Source organism: Dermacentor silvarum, chromosome 6 (genome assembly GCF_013339745.2).
Source record: "Dermacentor silvarum isolate Dsil-2018 chromosome 6, BIME_Dsil_1.4, whole genome shotgun sequence".
Taxonomy (NCBI): Eukaryota; Metazoa; Arthropoda; class Arachnida; order Ixodida; family Ixodidae; genus Dermacentor; species Dermacentor silvarum.
In genome coordinates, this window is record NC_051159.1 from 103,199,560 (window position 1) to 103,222,754 (window position 23,195).

Sequence of the window (23,195 nt, forward strand, 5' to 3'; positions counted from 1 at the left end):
CTTCTAACCTGTTTTACCTTATACGTAATATTCCAACTTGCCGCACAGATCATATCAGAAGTGTTCTAAGGTGCTTCTAACAGATTTTTAATGTCATCATATCTGTCAGTGCTTTTCCTTCTGAAACACCATCTTGGCGTGCGCAATTGAGCAAACATCACTTTGAGAGGGCTAGACGCTTCGCGATGGTTTCACGGCTTCGTAAACGACAGATTATGAACGACCAACGAATTTTCCTTTCGTGGCTGTTCTGGCCATACGGCAATTGGAAGTGTTAGTGCGCAAGCCTTGACCATGCATGCACAAAAATGATAAGTAGCATTAGAATGACTCGCATTTATTCGTTTGAATTTCGGAAGCATGCTGCCCAAAAGCATGATGCTTTACGCCGTGAGTTACCAGGTTTTGAGCAATGGTGGCTGATTAGTGGCGATTAGTGGCTGGTTTTCAAATTGTAATGCTTTGTAAACCATGCGAGTTTTTTTTTTTGTGGAGGGGGGGGACTTAAATGTGGTACAAGTATAACCCTTCAAATAATAACATCAAACATATAAGTGATGCAGCTGAGAAGAATGACCAGCTCTTACCATTTTCATACAATACCAGGCACAAGCAGTAGCTTGATCCTCAAGCGAATGCCTGGGCTCTCTGTGCCAGATCATGAAAAAACGCAGCCTAAAACATACTAACACAAGATAGGCAATGGGACGTAAGATATACTCCCGACTAGCTAACTTATTTGTCAGAAGAACAAGGCAATGCATATGTACAGCACAGGCATGCGCCAACCTCTGTGTACTTTTATCAAACCTAGCGGGTTTCATAGTTCGTCGCTCAAGATATTGCTTTCAACCAAACATTGCAATACGGACGCTTCCCTGATACAGGCAGCATCTTGTTCCTTTATGTGATATATTTCGAGCAATTCGCGTGGTGTCGTATACCAGGGGGCCAAGACCTGGTGAGGCTTTCTTGCCTTTAGTCCTTGCCTCCTGCAGGTAAATGTTGTCGTTATTTACTGATGCATGTGTCACAGTCTGTGAAAGTGAGCTGACCAATGGGAGCCAATGTTAGTTTATGATTTAATGCACGTGAAAGATGCGCATGTGAGAACCACGGCTGCGCGAGAGCACACTACAGGATATAGAGCAAGCATGATCGAAATAGCATCTTGGATCTGTTGATCCATATTGTTAGTATGTGCTTAAATAAATGTTTTGGATGTCAAACCATATTACCCCCGAGACCACCATTACGTAGGCGCATGAGTGTTCTATACCTATTTCGTACCTTTTTCTCTTCAATAAACAAGTCGCGAGTGTATCGTGCATCTCGTCGTCTTCCTTGTGTCTTTTCGTTACAGGCTACGCATTGTCTTTAAATATGAACCCACTTTCCCCTCATCAAATGCTGCTACACCTCTTTCCGTAAACATGATGTCGTATAGCGGTCAAGTATTAGTATGGAATGTCCCCTGTTGCAGATGACTTGTTTGAGACATTGAAGCTGATGAACCTTCAGGCTCGTGCACAGCAACAGGAATGCGTAGTAAAATGCCACTTAAATGTGAAAAGGTCATGAATGATCCACACGATTGCTTTTGCTGATCGCCGCTTCGCTGGCGAAGTCAACCGCTCGCTTTCCGAAAAGCTGCTCAATTTCTTCTAGCGTCTTTCTCTTCGTTTCTGGAAGAAAGATCCAGAAGAGAACGCAGCCCACGAGAAGCAAAGTACCGAATAGCCAGTAGGAACCTGCTACCCCCAGAAATAGCTGAAGTGTGTAAAACTCTTTGATGAGAAGAAACGAGTAGCCGAAGGCGAATGCTGTGCAGAATCCCGTGGCAAATCCCTTCACGCGCAGCGGCAGCATCTCTCCGAGAAGCACCCACGGAAGGTGACCCATGCCGATGTTGAATGCCACAAAGATCAGCCCCACGGATGCAATCGGAAGCCAAGTGTATGAGTTGGCGAATGTCTCCGGGCTGTGCTGCTTGAGGTAAAAAGAGTATCCGAACAGGAACAAGCACATGCTCGTTGCGAAAGTGGAGACCAAGAGCAGGATCTTGCGCCCGACGCGATCCGTCAGTACTGTGGCGATCGCTACCACGACCACTTGCACGACGCCAATGATTATGCTGCAGTCGTCCGACGGAATCGACGTTCCCGCCTCGCGGAAGATGTCGTGGGTGTAAACCACGAGGACGGTCACAGTCGATGACTGCTGTACAAACATGACCAACAGCATGCACAAGAATGGCCTGTAGATGTGCGGTACAGCTAGGTCCCGCAAGCGGAATTGTTCGATTCCGCAAAGGCTTTCTTCGATGACAGCTAGCTCTTTCTTGCCCTCTGGTCCGTAGTAGAACAGGGCTGACTCCAGCGCCGCCTTACGGTGGCCTTTCTGAAGTAGCCAGCGGGGAGACTCCTTCGTCCAGAACAACAGGACGCTCATGAAGACAGTTGGTGCCATGAGCGCAATGGCGAGGTGCTGGTAAGCGAGATACTTCCCCAGGACGTAAGTGGCCAGAATGCCGCAGAAGAGGGAAACATTGCTGCCAGTGTTGAGTAGACCACGAATGTGCGACGGGCAGATCTCGGATATGAATACGGGCACCGCAGGAGCCACGATGCCGACAGCAACACCTGTCAGGGCTCGTCCGGAAAACAACAGGGGGATTGATTGGGCGAAGATGATGCACAGCCAGCCAGCCAGGAACCAGCCGCAAGAGACGAAGAGAGTCGCCCGACGACCGATCACGTTCACAAGGTTCCCTGGGAAGAGAAAGGAAAACGGTAAGTTTATTACTCTTCGACCACTCCCATTTTTGTGGCTAAGTTTACGCTTTATATCTAAAGCAAAACGAGTTTTCAATGCGTCAATAATTTTTGGTGTCGTTGCAAGCATTCGTCTTAGAGCTTATAGGATCCCAACCTACTTTGGACGGGCGTTCAAGAACCTATAAATTTGACACGCGGAAAAATCAGGCAATTGCCCACGGAACATTTGTGCGAGTGATCAAACCAATGCGAGTTTGCTTAGCTCATCAATCACAGAATTATTAATGCTTTGTTCATACTGCATACTTGCGGACTGTTATTTGTAGTCGTCGACAATGAGGTTCGCGAACACAATAGTGCACTGTACATCATGGTGCCGTCGGGAAGTGAGTTGGAGAGTAAAGGTAGCGTATACAGAATTCTCATTTAAGCGTACACGTTGATTCGTGACAATTTCATAATTATAATTTAAATTGCGATTTTGCCTTGAGGGGATCCCAGATTTTCCAGTAAAGCGCCCGCACTTTGCTTGAAGTCAGGAAAACAGCTTTTCACCACATGTGAAGGCAAAATATCAGGATGGAAAGCTGCTGGCTATATAATTAGGAAAGGAAGACGCACGTGATATTCCGCACAATGCACTTCTCCACAAAGCGTTTCAAGCTAGGTTCGCTTCAGCATCAATAACACTTGACTTCAGCGTTTTAAAATGAATGCATTGTTGAAGTTTAATGTACTCTGGTTAGCAATTTGTTCTTGCACCTACATCAGTGAACTGCTTACTTGACAACTGCGTCCACATAGCTGAGGGGGCGTTTCAGATGACAGCTATAAAGCTTTCTCTCTTGCTCTGCATGTCTTTGCCGCAATACTCTTAACTGAACTTCTTGCTACGTCTATCTCCTACTACGGTTTGTCCACCCTTACACATGCTGACATGCTCTTGGAACAAACCAAGCATAGTTGCGTGCCCATTCCTCTGGAATTCCTGTCCGCCTCCCAGCTATCACTCGTTTCTACGCACTTCTCGTCGTTTTAGCATTCGTAACGGCCTTCTGCATCACCGAGATTATACTTTTTACAACCATAAACAGTTGCAGGCCATCCCTCGCCAGGTACGCTCCGGTGCATGCTTATATGGCTCATTTCATGCTGACATGGAACACACCTATCCTTGAGCTTTAAATCCTCCAGCTTTGGTAATCCTGATGCAGCATGTATCTGTTTCCTCCCACGATGCGTGTGGTCGCGGCCCTGTTGCCAATACCACAAATACATTTCACAGTGAACCAGCGGTGCAGAAATTGCCCACTGCGACAATAGGCAATGCTACTCAGACATTACATTGACAATGCATTGTAGCGACATGTTAACAGACGGAACAACTCTGTATAAGGGTCCGCCACAAGAGCAGCCAAATAGAGTGAACTTCAGAGTATCTTAGGCGCAGCGTCGTTAGCCATAGGGGCGTCAATTGCACGTTTTAGGAAGACCGGACTACAATTAAAAAAAAATTTGTTTGCTGCGGTCCATGGCAGAAACTGATACACTAGAGCACGGATTACGTCCATGGTAGCGCGTTGTGATCACGTTGACGTATATGCTCGCCGACGTCTATTGACGCCAAGTGAAAATGAGTTTGAAAATTAGATTTTATTCCTACGCTAGCGGACATTGTGCCAGTTGATGAGACTGCTCAGCCCACGGGCGGTTACATTTGCATCCCATATTCTAACACTTTTTTGACAAAAAAAGATGTGACAGTAAGAATACTGCATAATATACATCTTGTGATTTTAATGCCAAAGTAGCTAAATACCTTAAATCGTTTGTCATGTTCATCAGACCATCATTTTAGTTACACCGTCGTCATTATTATGCTTGCGACGTTATAAGGTCACCCCTATATCCTTATTTGTAACCTTAACGATCACAATTCATGCCCACTACCGCCAGAGTAGGCCGAATTCGTGCTGCGGCGGCAATATGCTTTGGGGGCAAGGGCCACTAAACACCGATGTTGTGCTCAGCATACCGCTTGACAATTTTTACGGGGTATTGTACGTTACGCAGACTCATGTAGTGGCATCTGTGAAAGAATTTAGGATGCCACAACAGGCAGTAACGTAGCTGAGAAAACAATATGCCTGTGGCGTAGAGGTTCATAAAACGATGGGGGTGTGCTGCTGCTGTCGCTGTAAACACGCCTGATGAATCGCTCTAAGTTCCCAGTGCTGTGTCACTGTTCGATGAAATTGCTCGAGCTTTTATGAAAGTCAACTAGACACCTGCTCATGAGATGAGCTGACTTAACTGTAGTCTTTCGTGCTAGATTAGCTCTGCTCGGTGGGATTTTTCTTCTTATTTCTGAGTGCCGAAGTAGCCTTGACCTGTTGCTGCTGTCGTAAATAGGCACTCGAAAAAGAAGCAGAGGTGACACTGTCGCTCTTTGATTATCGATTTCCAGGAGCCAAGTGCTTGACCTTAGGATAACGGAAGAATGTTTCACTGGCTCTGCTGGCAGGTAGGGGAAGATTGCGATGTGTGTGCTTTTGGAAACGTGTGCAGGCGTTAGTGGAACGGTAATATGCTCTGTGTATTAGTGTGTCAGCAGAATTATTGTCATGTTTCGTTCCGCATCGCTTGGAAATTGTCAGTACCATATATTCCTGCATCAAGGTCGTGTTCAACCCTCAGGACGACGATATGTTGGACGGAGAAGCGCCGGTCTCCGGCTATGCCTTTTCGTGATGAGCCCACCAAGCATTTTTCGAGCTTAGTGCGACATGTTGCGGAAGAAAACGTTTTTTGTCCAAGCTGGGTCGTAAGACGGAGTTTTTGAGAATTAGGCCGAAATATTGAGCAAGCGGTGATAGTGTTCTTTTGCTGTATAATTTCCATTATTCAGCTTCTTGAGGTTTTGTGTTTACGTCCAATCAAACGACCGGCCTGGCGCTTTTAATTAATTGGTAAGCATTGCGTTGCACAGACAATACATAGTCGGCTCCCATCAGCGACAAGTCATCTTTTCGTCCACTTTCATTTCTCCTGTCTTCATTATTTTCTAGACTTCGATTTCAACCGTGGCTAATTACCCCTATACTTTCCTTGACTTCATTGCCTGTTGACTTCATGTGGTTGTGATTATATATATATATATGAGCAAATTTACGGTGAAGAATACAAGTTTATTTCGGCGTTCTGGCCGGCAACCAGCCTTATATCATCAAAACAATACCTATATCAAGAACAACTTGCCCAAGCATCTTCTTTCTCTATTCTGTTCCCTTTCTTCTGTCACGGTGTGGCTAACTTGTAGAGTTATTTGCTTTTACCAGAAACTAGTCACGTGGATAAGTTATAACTTTAAGACATTTCTCGTCGTGCTCCATACAGACATTCTTGTTTTCATTACCCATTCGACCCGCAAAAGCACATTGAACTATTACGTGCCGTGCTTTAATTGGGTGAACAATATACACCTGTAATTGATGCTCTTGCAGACCAGAATTAAAGTAATTACAAAAAGAACAAATTTACCTCAGAGAAATGCAAGTTGGAGTGAAATTGGTAGTTATGACATTAGGCTGCACAAAAGGAGGTCATGGTTTCGACTTCCTGTAATGGCCCCCACTTTCATCATACGTAGCTAAGTACAATGCGTAGAGATTTCATTACGTTCATATACTTCGTTGTGTGTTAAATAATCCCTGGCTTTCAAGACCGAACGAGGCAAGAAGAGTTACGGGCCAACAAGTAATGATGCATTCAGCAGAAAAAAATGGGTACAGTTGTAGTTTTTGAACGTAACAATTGGTCAAGAAGTTGCGATAGGATCTGTGACCTCTGTGAATTTTCTTGCAGCCAACAAGTTCCAAATATATTGAAATTCGGTGTACATTCTCAACCTAAACGTACACAGCGATTATTAAGGTATGAATCCCGTAAATATCGTATCTGTTGCTTTGGAGTCCTCATTCGAACGATATTGGATCGTTAATAATTTTCTAAATTGGCTGCAGAACCTTTACAGCTCATTCATCACTAAAGCACATGTCCGTTTGAAATGTCCGCAACACTCCTTTGCGTTGGTACGTGCAGAGCATTGTGCGTGCAAGCAGATGTAAGTGTTGAAAGGAAGATTTAATTGCGGACAAAGCAGAAGAAACCAGTAAGCACGTTTTACCGTGTGTGGACTGTACTTCAACGACGCACAGTTATCTGTATCCTAGAGAGTCAGCGTGTCGAGAACGGAATTGCATTTCATACAGTGTTTCATCGCTTTGGATTGACGACGCGCCCATGAATACATCTTATGAATGTATGATAGCAGACGTGCCAACTTGAAAATAAAAACTATTTGCATATACCCCACAGATGTTGGAATCTACGCGAAGCGAGGTTTTGCAGAAGCGGTTAATGAATTGTTTTACAAGCAATGATGATGCGTACAATGTTGTCTACTTTCCACGCTGTGCAAATTGTTTTAATTTTCGTGTAATGTTTGTTTATCCAACACAAATGTCACAGCATTATTGTTAATCTATTTGTACATTTTTGCGCCACATCGCTCGCAACTGTGCCGAAATACAAACTCCAGATCAGGCCCATGCACAGTGCCAGCGATGTCACAGTGACGACGGTGTTCTACGATGCTTGTCGATGTGCAACGATTGTACGACACGTATCAAGCAACATTTTAGGATCCTGTACCTCTTGTGTCACAGCCGAACATGCCCATTCTGAAGGATTGGCTAAGAACGAGTGCGACCCCAGTGACACATACCAAATGATTATATAAAAAGAAAATAAAGTAAATAAAAGAATCCTTAATAACAGATCGGCGTGCTTTAGAGAAATCTGTTAGCCGACATTTTACGTTCAGGTTTATTACAGAAATCACAGTGGGGAGTGCCGATTTTCGAGGATTCGTGAAGAACGGGTACGCATGAGGTGGCAAATGGTCAGTGGATAAATTAATGAAAAGAAAGTGAATGAATGAATCCGCGAATTATACTTCGACATTCTATTAACAGATCGATGTGCCATAAAGAAGCCTTTGAGGTGACATTATATGTCCAGGCTCTATATCTTGTTGAATGTTCCTTTATTATAACATTTTTACACAAATATTCACAGATCCATAACTGGTTGTTCACCAAATCAATTCCCCGTTTGAATTCTATGCGTATCTAGAGTTTTTCTAGCATGTATCATTCAGCGCGGAAAATCACAAAAGTTTACAACAGATGTCCTCGACTGCCAATTGCATGCATCGTGTGGTTATCAGAGCCTCCCGACTTCCTTCCTAGTAATATTTACAGCAGCCAGGAACTACCAGTTAATCCGTACGTGGCTACAACACTGAGAACAAAGCTGCCCTCGCATGAGCGAATATTCTGTGTCAAGGACTTCGCTATCGTCTGAGCTCGAAACGAGGGTTGTAGATCGCTTGCAGCCTGTGGTACTGCCCGGTTATCACGCAGCCTTGTTCCTTTTGCTTTCGGGCAGTCATTTATGGTAGTAAAAGGCCGAAGAAAAGATAAAGGGTCATTTAAATGCTGTAAAATGCTCGCAGGTCATTCAGATCTCGCTTTCACTGTGAATCCCACAATATGTGAAAAGCGAGATCAATAAGATTCCTTTCGAATATTTCAAACCACCGATGTCGTAACGATAGAGGCAAAAATATACAAGCTGTAACAGCCTCCCGACTTCCTTCCTAGTTATATTTACAGCAGCCAGGAACTACCCGTTAATCCGTACGTGGCTACAACAATGAGAACCAAGCTGCCCTCGCACGAGCGAATATTCTCGGTTAAGGACTTCGCTATCTTCAGAGCTTGTCATAGCATGCGAAGGGGATGGGATCGGTTAGCCTCGATTGTCCATCGTCCACGCCGTTAGACATGTCGTCTTGAGGACACCAACCCCCTCAGAACAATCTAGCTTGCGACGCGCCTCGAGCACATCGAACGCTGTAGGTACAAACCCAGTCTTGGCAACTTTCTTTTTTTTCGAGTAACGACAGCTTCGAAATTTAGCTGGGTTTCGGAAAGCGATTATATTGCAAGAATGAGTAATTCAGACTAAATGCACACACATATTAAACACGCCTCACTGGAAAGACTTAAAAGACTCGCTTTTTAGAGCAACATACCACAATAGGAGGGAGTTATGCGCCTGACAAGCCGTCACTACCCTACCTTTGCTTTGAATGAATTACCTCCGAGCAGGCCGCCGAAAATGGAGCCGCATTTGACGAGCGAGCCGAACCAGGCGCTGTCCTCGACGGTGAAGTTCATCTTACGCCGGAGGTCGGGCAACGCCGGCGAGGAGTAGGTGATGGCGAAGCCGAAAGCCATGGTCCCCAAGTAGGCAGCGAACACTGCAAGGTAGAGCGGTCGTCTCGCCGAACCAGCCGGGCGCTTGAGGTCCGGAGGCTCAGTGTCGACGGCGGCTGGTGGAGCGAAGGCATCCGCTGGCTTGTTGGGTACTGCGCGAAATTGCATGCATTACAAGATTTATTCGGCAGGTCACAATCATTGTCGCCACCAGCCAAAGCAAACACGCTGCAGGACAACAGCCACATTTATTAGCATTAATTAGAGGATGAGGATGCCCGCGTTCTCTTTCTGATTGCGGATTTTGCAGTCTCGTAATTTAATACTAATCTGAAACGACCCCGACCGTGCTTACGTTCGGGTAGTCCTAACTATTTTTTATTTTAGTTGGAGATTTGCGAACTGTCGTAATTTTTTCACGTTAATTTCAGCAGCATATTTTAATTAGGCATTATGATTCATTTAGAAACTTTTGTAGCAGTTCCGCCTGTTTGATGAGGCCTGATTGCTTCCTAAATATCAAGGAGCTGTCATGAACGATAAGAATAATAAGAGCACCTGAGGGGCACAATTTTGTGTGCGTCACAACCATATCATGAAACAGAGAATGAAGGTAGAGAAAGCATAGGGGGATATGCATAAATAGTAAGGTAAAGGCAACAATGCACAAAATGAGTATAAGAAAGGATATATATATATATATATATATATATATATATATATATATATATACATAGGTTATCTGCGCGCCTAGCCTATACAACGCTGCATGGGACGCGGAAAGCAGAGGTGCGAACATCTCTGCTGTGCGTAGTCATACCATAAAGGCCGACATAAAGCATGCTCACATTATTACGCAGTCACAGTGGCGCAGCGCACAACGTGTCGCCTCGGAGATATATTTAATGCACAAAGGCTTCTTAATGTAATACCGCATGGTATTCAATGATTTCTTTCATTTTTTTTATATTTGGACTACTCCCTTTCTCGGGCCACTGCGCATGTGTCAATTACTGGCAATTCCGCCAGAAGGGGCGTGCCACCTTGACAGAGCGGTAATAACTGCTTATTAAGCCTTAATTATTTTTAGATGTCTGCACTGTGACACAAAGTGCAAATTGAAAATCTGTTGTTTTTCTCTTCGCGTACACCTCTAAATATATACCGTTATTCTCCTGACAAAAATCAAACATCGCCGACGTCACACAACGGACATCCACCTCCGCTGGCGGATGAATTTCTGAATAGCTTTCGAAGTGTGTAGTTCAGAAACGCAAGCATGGCATGACATTTAACTTGTGACCTGCGTAATGCGTGAACATTGCCTAAGATTACAAATTCCACAAAACAAAGATAAAGGCATCGCGTTTAGTTATGGCTAGCATTTAGGTAGCCGCTTCACGATTGCTTCGCTTCACATATAGATGCCAACATACACGTTGTATTTGTATTATTTTTGTATTGATATATTTCAATGAACGATGACAAATAACTTATCCTGTGCATTCTCGTGATTCCTTGCTTGTTTCTCGATATGTTTGCAGCATCCAACACGTTGGTGTTCGCACGCTTCCCATCAAGCGAGCGACATGAGTTAACGGAAGGCAGTGTTTTTAGAAATGCTGGAGAATATAACGCATTATCCTACTTAAATGCTTGCAATGAAAGGAAAGAACTTCCCAGGTTGTATTCTCGAGGACGAAACACTTTTTTTTGTGTGTGAGCCTTTTCTCCGGTAGTCCTATGCACTCGGAGATGAGGCGGCAAGACAAGCGAAGCACACCACATTATAGAGCAGACTAAAGCAAGGCGTAAAAAAATGCCTCATCCGGCGGCTAGGTTTAGCGCCACCGTATTTCCAGAGAGGAACGTTTCTTAGGAGATAGCGCATCCACTGTCGAGCGAGAAATGTGCAGCGCATAGCGAGGCAAAGCTTTTGCGTTCCTTTGCTTTAAAGCAAGTGGGACGAATGAGTAGAACTGTGTAGTGGTCACATTTGATTGCTCCTTCAGTTCATAAAAGAAGACACGTGAGGCTTTTTGATGACTAGCATTTCCCACTTTTTGCAATGGAAAGGCGAGAACGTGGTCAATTGAGCAAGGACACCATAGAAACGGCCATCAACACGAATTCACCCGCGAAAGAGGGTGCGTTAGGCGGTCTAAATTGCGTTGAAATTATGAAAATGTCAGTGGCTGACCTTCTAACGACGAAGCCAGACCTTGAAATCTGTAAGCGCGCTAATACTGCAAAAGTGTTTGTTGAGAAGGGAAATTATTGTGACAACATAGTTTGTAAGCTTTGTTTCTCGAAACTAGCGCCTGTTGGCTTAAAGCGCTCTCCACAGCTGTCGCTGAGTCCGTAGAAAGCAATAAAGAGGGCTGACTGAACCAGCGTTTTCTGCTTTCGGTGACAGTGAAAACAATGCTCACGTGTTCCTGATTACCCACTTCTCCTACACGTTTAGTTTTGCGTTGCTTCTGTCTTGGGATGATTCGGGTACAATGAGATGGGGTTGCCCAATAACCCTTCGCTGGGAGCCACCGAAAACTCGCGAGCTTGACTTATCATGTTTTATTGTTTGTGCACAAGCTGAACAAGGGAAATGTGCCTGTATGGCCGTGATGCACGTGAGAGACGAGCTTATCGGGCAAGTAGTTGAACCCTGCGCTGACTCGAGATGCTACTGTTTGTTTACGCAGTCATAGCCGCATAATGTGGAACTTTTTTCATCGGAGACATCAGGATATTTTAATTTTCTAGCGCATAAAAAAAAAGATGGCGAACTTATACAAGTAAAAAAAAAACATTTCCTTAAGATTGCAAGAATAAGCAAGAAGAATAGTGTATTTCAAGGAAAGGAGACAAAATGCTGGTGGGTTGGCTTGATATTAACACAACGCAGTCGCAATGCCTGAACTATAAAAACCCGATTTCGTCCCTGGTTTCAATGCTCATTCGTACGCTGTAAAGAAAAAAACCCTATTGTGGACGGACACAGCAATGTCAATGTCTTGCTCGTGGAAACACACATACAGACACACACAAGCACGCATAACAAACGCAGAAACGCATGCATGTGCAAATGATCCTTAAAGGGGCAAAAGAGTGGCACGCTAATAGATTTAAAAGTTTGTATAGTGCAAATAATTGGAATTGAATCAGGTCATTTTCTGACGAGGGACAACGCATGCATTCACACACGATGACGCGCGCACGCACACACACACACACACACGAACACGCACACATACACATATACACGCACAACACAAACACATTGCTGAAGGGCGACAGACAAGGCGACAGACGGATCGGTACGTATGCCTTATCGTTTTCTTCTGTTAGCTAGCTCAAAGTAAAACACTTACCGCATTGAACACTGAAGTGCATCACCTTACGCGTGTTTACAAAAAAGTTCCTTTGAAGGCTAAATAGAGAAAGGCGTCTCTTTCCTCCCAAGTGGTCGTTCCGCCTACCGTTTACGACCATTCCTTGTGTATTCCATTCCCGGAGGAGGAGGAGGAGGAGGAGGAGGAGGAGAAGGAGGAGGAGGCGGTGCGGTTGCTCTCCGCTTAGGGCTGGTACGATTGCTGAAAGCCCCCGGTGCCGCGCATATGTACCTCGGGTTTTAATTTTCCCGGCCAGCGCCGTTATACACTTGCCGGCTCTTGCGGCTGAAGAACGCTTTTGGCGGAATAGAGCAACGGTCCACACTAACGTCCGCGAATTCCGCGCCGGAACCGAGTTCTCCCAACCTTTGAGGGACAGTTTTTGTTGGTCGCCCGGATATCCCACGATTCTTCACAATGCCTCTAATAACACGAAGACACTCCTGCGCCCACGCCACCCCTTCCCCTTCCCCCCTCTCTGCGCCTGCTCAGTCACGCGCAGGCACTGCGCCAAAACACGTGCAAGTTTCTGTAACGGTTTCCCGCGTATAGAGTGAGTGGAGAGCACCAGGGCGAACTATAGCCACCTTTTTCTGCAAAAGTGCTCGAGGCTTTTGGTGGTCGTCGCCGCGGGAGTACCCTGCCACTGCGATGAAACACCACACGATCTTTCAAACTGCCGTGACGAAAAGAGTTCCACTATGTAAATTAGATACACGAGGTGATCCTTTTACAGCGAAGCTGTCTATGGCTAGGGTTCTATGCATTTTTCACGTCCGTCAATAAATCTGCGGGTGCAAAAACTCAGCTCCCGAGTTTGATGCAAGATCGCTTCATTATATGCAAAAGCTTGTACGTCTCATCACTTGGATACGTATTTTCAAGATCAGTAGACACTCAGGTAGATAATAAGCGTTCCTCGAAGATTTGCCGCTGTGCGACCCGCGTTGGACATGATGATTGATGATGATTTATTGGCATCCCCTTTGAAACGGGGCGGCGACAAATAGTCACCTAGCCTGCTTGATTTAATCAGGTATACTATACATGTTCTTTATCTAGCATTTTTGTATACCTATCATTATTTTTCTTTTTCAAAAATTTACCTTGTACCGCTGCCTATGATTTTAAGAGATCAGGTCGCATCCATCTTTTCCCTACTTTTTTTCCACCAGTACTCTAATCGTCTCTTGCTGATCTCTACGGCTGATCTGTTTATGTTTCCTTCCACTTTAAACCCAAGCGCTTCTGGGAGTTGCACGTTACCTACGGTTCTCGCTGGGTGGATCCCGTCGCATTCCATTAGGATGTGCTGAGTGGTCTCTGGATCTTTACTGCAGCATACACATGTCTCATCTAGTTCCGAATATTTGTTCCGATATGTTTTCGTCCTTAGGCAACCGGCTCGAGCCTCAAATAGCAAGGCACTGCCCTTTGTGTTATCGTACAGATTTTCCCTTCTAATTTCTTTCTTCTCATTCTTGTAAATCTCCATTGTCCTTTTCGTTTCCATTCTTTGCATCCAATTCACGGTCTCTATTTCTCTCACTTTCTTTCTGATGACCCCTGGTTGTCTATTTACAGTTTCGATTATCCTGTACTTGGTTGCCAACTTCCTTGACCTCTTCCTCCATTCTGTGTCCACGCTTTTCATGTAGAGATACTTGTGTACTTTAGCCGCCCATTTATTTTCATCCATGTTCCTGAGCCTTTCTTCAAAACTAATTTTGCTTTGTGCTTCTCTGACTTCAAAAGAGGCCCAACCCATGTCTCCATGCACTGCCTCATTTGTCGTATTACCGTGTGCTCCCAAAGCCAACCGGCCTACTGATCTTTGGTTAACTTCCAAACCCGCCAATATATCCGATTTTAAGCATATAATGGCATTTGCGAATGTTAGCGCTGGCACCATTACTCCTTTCCAGATTCCACGCACCACCTCATACTTATTGTGGCCCCACAGTGCTCTGTGTTTCATTAATGCTGCATTCCGCTTCCCCTTTATTTTCAGATTATCTTGGTGGTTGCTTGAGTAATTCTTTCCTTCGTTTATGTGTACGCCGAGGTACTTATATTGCTTCACTATGGGTATTACTTGCTGTTGAATTGACACCACGAAGTTACTCGTGTGCTCACTAAAGATCATAATCTCTGATTTCTCTGTGCTAAACTTAAGGCCTAGATTTGTCGCTGCGTTCCCACAGATATTCGCAAGTATCTGTAAATCTTTTTTATTGTCCGCTAGTAGCACAATGTCGTCTGCGTACATCAGTCCAGGGATCTTCTGTTGCACCATTTGTCCATTACGCATGTAGGATAAGTCAAAACCTAATTCGCTGTTTTCCAGTCGTCTTTCTATGCCCTTGACGTAAAGCGTGAACAACAATGGTGACAGAGGGCATCCTTGCTTCAATCCTTGGTGAATTCCCACCATTTCATTTCCTTTTCGGCCTTCCCATACCACTTGTACTTGGTTGTCTCGATATATCTCCCTCAGCAGCTCCACGAAATCGTCATCTATGCCTTCGTATTGAAGAATATCCCACAACAATTCCCTGTCTACGTTGTCATAAGCTCCTTTAATATCTAGAAATGCTATCCATAAAGGTCTTTTCTGAGCTACTGAAATCTCTATGCACTGAGTTAGTACAAACATATTGTCTTCTAAGCGTCTGCCTGGCCTGTACCCATTCTGTAGTTCCCCCAATACACCGTTTTCCTCCGCCCACTTCGACAGTTCTAATTTTATGGCTTGCATTGCCATTCTATATATCACCGACGTTACTGTAACTGGCCTGTACGAGCTCGTCTTATCCTTATCTCCTTTGCCTTTGTAGATAAGATTCATCTTGCTTTCACGCCATCCAACGGGAATATTCTTTGTTCTAATCACTTGCTCTATGGTATTAGTCTACATGTGTAGCATTAGTCTACATGTGTACGCTCGCACCGCCCTCTCTTAGCCGTCGTTCCAAGCACTTGCGTGCCTAGTTTCCTGCAGCTCTTCCGGCGAAGCGGTCCCGTTGTGCGTGTCTAGTTACCTCCAGCTCCCCAAGGTGGCGGTTGTTTTCCACGCGAATGTATGCCGTCCATCAGGACAGCCGATCAAAATAAAAGTGTGTGTGCGTGTCTCTTTCTTCGGGATGACCGCACTCACCGATAAAGAGAAATAAAATTTGGTCATACCTTTGATCGAAATTCTGTGTCCCTTCTATGTCGTGTGCTAAACTGCTTCGCTGGTAATCCTCCTTTACAGCAGTAGAATGCCGCGTGATCGTTTAACCTTCCAGAATTTGTATAAAAATGGCCTATTGCACATAACATAATTCTAATCCTTCAGCTAGATTATTCAGAGAGGTGGACATTACTTGTCCAAGAAATCGAAGCACATATTTACCTAAGTAACCAAAGCTCCCTTAATAACTCGTTCACTAATTACATTACGGCACATTTTGCAATTTACGAATGTAGCCGGTGAGCTTGCAAGGCATATTGACTTGGAATGAATTTCCATAATTCCACTTAGATCACTCTGATCACCCTCACTTTGATCTTAGCCAACAGGCTAACGACTAGAAAGACGAACCAAAGCTCCACCTCCCCCCAAGCTCAACAGGTGACAGGAGAGGGACTGGCACCGAATACAGACAAACACGAACCCAAACTTAATTAGACTCCACCAAATGTTTCCCGACTTACACAGCGACAGATGTCCATGGTGCGACTCCACCCCGACACTAGAACACATCACTTACCAATGGCCGCAGCGTCCGGCAGACGCCGTCTCGCCGCTACTTCACGACACACTCAGCAATTGGTTGTGGGAGGCGTGACTCTCCGAACTGGACTTGGGAAGCCAGTTGGCGACCCTCGACCAGGCCCGGCGCGCCGCAAAAGCCAGTGGGGCCTTGGAAGAGGGGCTCCACCCGCAGTAACCAAGCGTAACCTTTATTTCAATAAAGTTACTTCTCCCTCTTCTAGAATTCCACCAGTTTGGCGAAATGCGCCATCAAACTTGGCGTAAGAATTCACACTTGTATCTTGCTCGTTTAACAAAACCTTCCCTTATGCATTGCAGCACATATGTAACTTGAACACCCGTGTATCTTGTTACACATATTGCGAAATAAAACCTCGGAAGTGGTGTCATCCTGGAGATGCATTTCAGATGAATACGCCTTGAAAGCTGACCAGCCACAGTTCGTAACCTCCAACATGTGCCGTAAAGTAACTAGTTAAGAAGTTAAATTGCAAATTTTCGTTAATTATTTGAATACGCCTTTAGATTTTCCGTGCTTGTAATGTCAGCCTCTTCGAATAATACAGCTCAAGGACACATATTTTGCTATATGCCACAGGTGATCTTTGAAAGTTCCGGTAAACTGTGACATTGTCACCCTGTATATAGGAAACAAGCACTTGTCTTAATAAGCGGGAATCAAAGTCCTAATCGTTCGGGCACCTTCCTAGACGATCCGATAACAATTAAACGGAGAAGCTCTTTTAACAAATGCAACCTGGCTGGAAACAAAAGCATCAAGCTTAGGTGTGAGCTTTATCTTGCTGACAACATTACCCTGGAAATAAGATAATGTCATAGTTTCTGTGAGGAAAGAAACCGGATTACCATAATTTACTGCCATGTCAAAAAGATTTGGCTCGCATCTTTGTCATAAATAATCGCTATTTTAGGGAAGGACGTCGTGACGCGGAAGTATTGAAGGCAATTATGCAAAAAACGACTAAATGGCAAGCCTAGCACATCGACTAATAAATATATATCACCTTAAGGCAGCACATTTTATTGAACTTAACCAACCCATTCTTTGTTTTATAGGGAGGATTTGTCGTAAATCATAGTGAGAAAACGAAGGGTCAACCAAGTGTCATCGCTAAAGAAGACAAGGTCATCGTAGATGATGGTTCAAATGATAGAGTGATGAAATGTTTGCTCTACATCTCTATTCATTCTCTTTTTCGCGTTCATTGTTAACTCGTTTCGTATCTCATTCATATCGTTTCTCTGTAATACCGTCGACCTTACCTTCATTAGCGTCGACACTTGGCTGGCGTTTTCGCTTTAGTTTTTCTGAAAATGATTAGAAGATAGCCAGATCCCAGGTACGCCAAACCTGTGTGATGTCACGAAAGAAGAACTAGCCTTCAAAAGCACGCGAACTCAACGCGCGAGGCGAAAGCTTGAGGTGTGCGATAACATCCGGGATACACCGCGCATGCGTGCGAGTTAGAGCATACTCGGTAGATGGAGCATACTCAGTAGATCGTTGTCTCTACGACTTTTTTGTGGGATAATTAAACTTCTTTTTGATTATAACCTTAATTGCCGATCATTGCTACATTTTTTCGGCATGGAGAGATATCATTTGATGCCCTTTTCATGGTCATAGAACTTCCACAAGTCCCCAAAGTGACCGTTTTTTTTTGTTTCTGGAAGTGGTTACAAGCTGATCCCGGATTCGCCAAACACTTATGAAGTCAGCAAAAAACACATTATTTTCAACAGAGCATAAGACAAAACAAAATTTCTGCTGATTTAGGAACACTCTCACTAACGTGAGGCTGGCAGTATTTTCTTTTTCAGAAAGCACAAGCTGATCCGATCTCTCTGCCTTTCCTTAAATATAATCTCTTCTTACTTTCCTTAACCGAGAGCAGGCAATGAGCATTGATTCAGTGCCGTTATTTTGTAAGTCTGCTGTTTACAAGAGCACATGACCAATGTTTTCATTCCCCGAATAAAGAGAGTGCAGAGTGCTCTAAACAAGCTCTATTTATGTTAAAACACGGCATTCGACCGATATGAAGTGCTTGACTACATTGTTCCACGGGTAACATGCTCCAACAAAGCACATCTGCAAAATTATCAACACGATTTTGTACCCTTGGGAAGCACGCTCGTCTCATTTTCACGAGCAATAAACCAATTGTAATGCGAAAAGGCTCTTGTGCTTGCGATCTGCAGTACTGTGGACACATTCTCCTATTTCCGCCAAAAGAAATCACAGATAGCGGAGGAGTGCATGAACCTTAAAGCCATAAGCTTGCGCTAGTGAAGCGTACTGTCCTACTGTTGGCGTAATAGCATACACTTTCATATATTTCTCGAATTTAGTGTTGCTTCTGGCAGCCCAGAAACAGCTTTCGGTTGCGCTAAGTGTGTTTTAAAGTAAGAACAGCGCGAGAGACAGACAAACGAAGAAAGACAGACACGGCGCCGTCGCTACTTCCGAGCGCTCTGTGTGTCTTCCTTCGTATGCCGCTACCTCTCGCGCTGTTCTTATTTTAAACATAAACTACAAATATGTCGAAGTCTCTACCCTTCATAGTGTTTTAAAGGTTGCTCCAGTAGGAAGAGTTTTCTTTTTTCACAAGATTGCCGCCGAATTTTTTTGAACAAAGCAGAACGGTTATTTCCCTCACCTTTCTCGAAGTTGACACCCACGTACTCAGTCACCCAAGAAGGCTTGCGAGATTTTCCTGTGCCCATCATGGCGGATCTTGGCCTTCTCCGTGACTTCGCGGGGACACGTTAGCACGTGCGACGAGCGATTGGCTTTTGGCAGGTGCCTCCAGCTTGCTCCTTGACTCCACAATGGGTACAGATTGTCTCCGCGGTGAAGACCCATTGCGCGCCGTCCTCTTGAAACCAGGAGCATCGAATCAAACGTGAGAAGAAAGCTTATCTTTATATTGATTGCCGCTGCTCTCGTGACGTAATCTCGCGACCCTTTCAGTGAGGCAGCGAGCCCTTTCCCTCCCTGTGCGTTTGAGATAAACTCGCGCAGGCCGTACGCACCGCTTTTGGTAAGCCCAAAGAAAAGGTAACCTGAGTGCGAAGATCGGAGGTCATTCGTAGAAACATTGGGAAATACCAGATATGTCTGAAGAAGAAAGAAGGACACTGAAAGAAGGACCCTGATACACTGGCAAAAGCTAAGTCTTTTGCAGAAAACCGCTACTCCGAAGGACCCTTTGCAGAAATGTTTTGCGCCAATGACACACGGCACCACACTAACTTCTTTAGGTGGTTCCTCAGATAAACGCCGAAAAAAAAAAAAAAAAAGAAAAAAAAAAAAAAAAAACGCGCTGCTTGTTCAAGCAGCAAGAGAGAACACATTTACAAAAAGCTGCCCATGTACATTACATTTAATCATTGTAGAAGCTAAATACCTTTTTTCCCATTTTTGATGGCTTATAATTTAGGTCATTAGGTCACTTAAGTATTTAGTGTTCATTTCACTTTTAATCTGACCTGGAACACACATATTGACTGGTTATTTGGAAAATAAAATCGGACTCTTGGCTTTCTACGACGCACACTTCGCCAAGCTAATAAGGACACAAAACCTTCTTGCCTACAACTGAATAGTTCGATTCAAACTTGAGTATTGCTCCGTTATTTGGAACCCTCATCAATAGAGACCAGATTTTAAGCAAATGCCTTTTTTGTTCCTTGCGCGCCTATCGCCCCACTTTGATATATGAGCATGAATTCGAGGTTAAGAAGGACTTTTATAGTGTTTTTATAGTGCCTATAAATGCCCATTTTGGCGTTTGTGCCTAAACGTCTATTTTCAATATTGGCACTTATATGAACACTTTTTAGCATCAAATTTCGCTTTCGAGTGCAGTTAGAGACCGTTATTCGTGTTACCGCGCAACATTGACTGTTCGGAACTCTATGGGGTTCAACCTAGTCATATAGTTCAACCAACTTTCGTAAAACAACCGCTAGCAGCAGTGAAATAGGACGCGCCGCGGTTGGCGAATCCGAAACCGCGGAGAGCCGTCAAGGGAAAGGAGAGTAAAGAGAAAAAGAAGAAAGAAAATGTGATGTGCAGCGGCTTATGTTTTGTGTGTAATTTAATTTTTAAGGTGTTCACTGCCGTCGAGCGTTCCTTCTCGGCGTACAAGATCATTCTCAGTGACAAGAGGAACAATTTTGAATCCAAAAATCTGGAGTTCGTGGTAGTTTGATATTGTTTTCACAATCTTCACAGTGATTCTTAGACTACCGTTCCGCGTGCTCTCCAAACAGATTTCTTCAAAGACGCGCACTTCAAATGGGCGGAAGTGTATTTGGCAGTGCTGGGGCGTTTTGCCTGTACAATTGCGATAATGTCATGATATATGAGAAAATTGCCAAAGTTGTACCTAACAGTCCTCACGTAAGCTAATTTCTTAATAAATTGTAGTCTGTCTTGCATTTATTGTCTGTTTTTGTTGCGTCTTAATTTAATTGCGTCAGGCAGACATAAAGTAGCGCTTCCTTTAATCAGTATTCCCAGCTTTTCAAGTATTCTTTTCATGCTTGTTTCACTTATGATGTTCGAGTACAGTGGCCATTGAACATGAATATGAGCAGTGTGCTTAGTTGAAGTACGCCAAATGATCGTCATTAGTCCAGCAGTTTTATGGGACAATTGCGCGGCTATGTTCAACTGTTGGTGCTTTGTGCCATGCATAAACAATAACATTTCTTGTTTTCCTGTCGTAGATGCAGGTCGCGCACAGTCTTCGTTTGAAATTATTCGCATTTATGTAAAAATTTGTTGTGCCTATATTTACTACGTTGGAGGCCTAAAACGTTGCTTTGCCGCTATTTTTGTCGCCTAAAACACCGCTTTTTTAATGCCTAAAGATCCGGCCTCTACTCATCAAGCATACCTCACGAAGAGGCTAGAATCATTGCAAAACAAGGCTGCTAGGTTCTTCGTGTCGGATTACTCTTACTATTCAAGTGTATCTAAAATCAAGACAGGCTTGACCTTGCAACACTTGAAAGAAGACGGAAGGCGTCTCGTTTAATATTCTTTCATAAGATATATCACAACCCTACACCTTACACTACCACAATCATAACGAGTCCAGTTGCAACGTTTCCACGTACGCTTGGACCACTTTTTTAAAATTCGTCAACCATTCGCCCGCACCGACCTCCTTCGTTTTTATTTTCTGCATTTGGCAATCCAGGAGTGTAATCAGTTGAGATCAGTAGCTGAAGAAGAAAATGCTGATACATTTTCAGAAGCACTAAATCTATTCTTGTCGCTTACCAAAATCCATTAACATAACCACAAAGATGTTCGGTAGTTTTGACACGTGTGAATGGCATGTCTTTCTAACTTTCATTACGGTGTTTTTCAGTTATTTTGCCATGATGTATCAAATAAATCATCCCACGCTTCAGTATCTGCATGTTGAAATTGCTGTATTGCTTTGTGTAAATATTTTTCTCTTTGTCATTTGCATACTCCCACTTTTCTGTACGAATTGTCCATATACTTATTTATGCAAGAGCTTTCTGTAAATATTTTGTCTGTTTTTTTCGTTGCATATCCTCACCTTTGTAGACGAATTTTATTTATACTTCATTATACAAGAGCGTTTATGCAAGTGTTATTATAACCGTCGTCTCAGCCCAAAAATCCAACGGCTGTTGTAGAAGTTGCATGGGGTAGGAATCTCATGTTGCATAAACCTATATCACATGTTTACTTTGTCGCACTGCGGTGGAGATTGTGCTGCTGTGACGAGCAATCTTGTAATTAGTATTTCCTAAATAGCCGAGAAAGTTGAAGTAAACAATGTGCGTTAATTCACGCCATGTGAGATCGAAGAAGTTCAACGCGCTTTTCAATACAAATCGCGCCGTTTTAATAAGCCCCAAATTCACATTCAGTTCGTCTCGCTGCTCCTCTGCAACTGTAATAGCATTACTGCAATTACTAGAGGGAACCCTGTGTGCCATCGGTCAGCCGCCCTGGGAATGATGGGTGGTACAAGGATTGTCTGATCTTCGTGCTGGTGCTTAAGACGTTCTTGTGGGTTCATTTATTACGCTTTATCTAGGCCTACATTGCTTACATTTCTAAGAAATTATACTTTTTCTAATGCAGAAGGTAATAAGACTCTGCAAGCACGCAAAATTGCTGCTAATTGCAGTGGTTCCGTTTGCCCGTTGGATCCGTGGAGTAATGGTTTCAATGTCGACATCTGTGCTAGAGTTCCTGTGGGCGAATCCTGCGTCGAACACTTTTATTATTCTTTATATAAATATTTATGACGCAGGACTTTACTAAAAAATGATCACTTTGCAAGTCACAAGCCATTAAAAGCAGCCAGAAGGACGAAGTTTGGGCAAATCCGTGTACCCCATCATGCTGGCTGAACTGCCCTGCTTGCCCCTCCCCTGGTCACTAGCACCACAGCTCTCTCTAGTGATTGTTGTATGTAAACTCTATGGCCGCGCTGAGAAGCCCAGAAATGAAATCGCAAGCACTTCAATGCATCGCCTTCGAGCTCTAAACGCAGTTCAGTTTCTGCTGCAGATGTTCTAAGGGCTCTTGTGATGCAACAAACTGAAATAAACTTTCCAACTAACCTCGCCAGGCCTCCTACCGCATGCATTCTTCCACAACAGTTCCTTTACGTGGTATACCGTGCGTGCGCGTATGCCTCAGACGCCTACGGCTCATACGTGCTGTGGGCAGTAACATGGTCACCTCTGAAAGCAAATCTCGAGGTAAGTTTTCCGTTCCGGAGAACAGGGCTTAGCAGCCACGTTTTCGCGTAGCGACGTCCTGCCCGGAATTCTTCGGGGCTGGACGGAGGTCGCTCCAGAAACGACTCGGTTAAGTTTTGAACCGCTTTCTAATGAA

General features: G+C 44.1%; 1 protein-coding gene across 3 annotated transcripts in view; it reads right to left on the reverse strand.

Annotated features, from left to right (window-relative positions):
- Positions 1-494: 494 nt before the first annotated feature.
- LOC119455803 (solute carrier family 2, facilitated glucose transporter member 8) overlaps positions 495-23,195 on the reverse strand; it is a 49,139-nt gene continuing 26,438 nt past the window's right edge. Inside the window, exons 1-3 of one of the 3 annotated variants that reach the window (XM_037717274.2) lie at positions 18,955-19,166; positions 9,004-9,273; positions 495-2,771 (exon numbers count right to left, since the gene is read on the reverse strand). In XM_037717274.2, the coding sequence (XP_037573202.1) occupies positions 1,576-2,771; positions 9,004-9,273; positions 18,955-19,024 (1,536 nt within the window). In that variant the 5' untranslated portion in view covers positions 19,025-19,166 and the 3' untranslated portion in view covers positions 495-1,575. Of the gene's footprint in view, positions 2,772-9,003; positions 9,274-18,954; positions 19,167-23,195 lie in introns of those variants that run through there. The other 2 variants (XM_049669330.1, XM_049669331.1) reach the window with 2 other exon arrangements.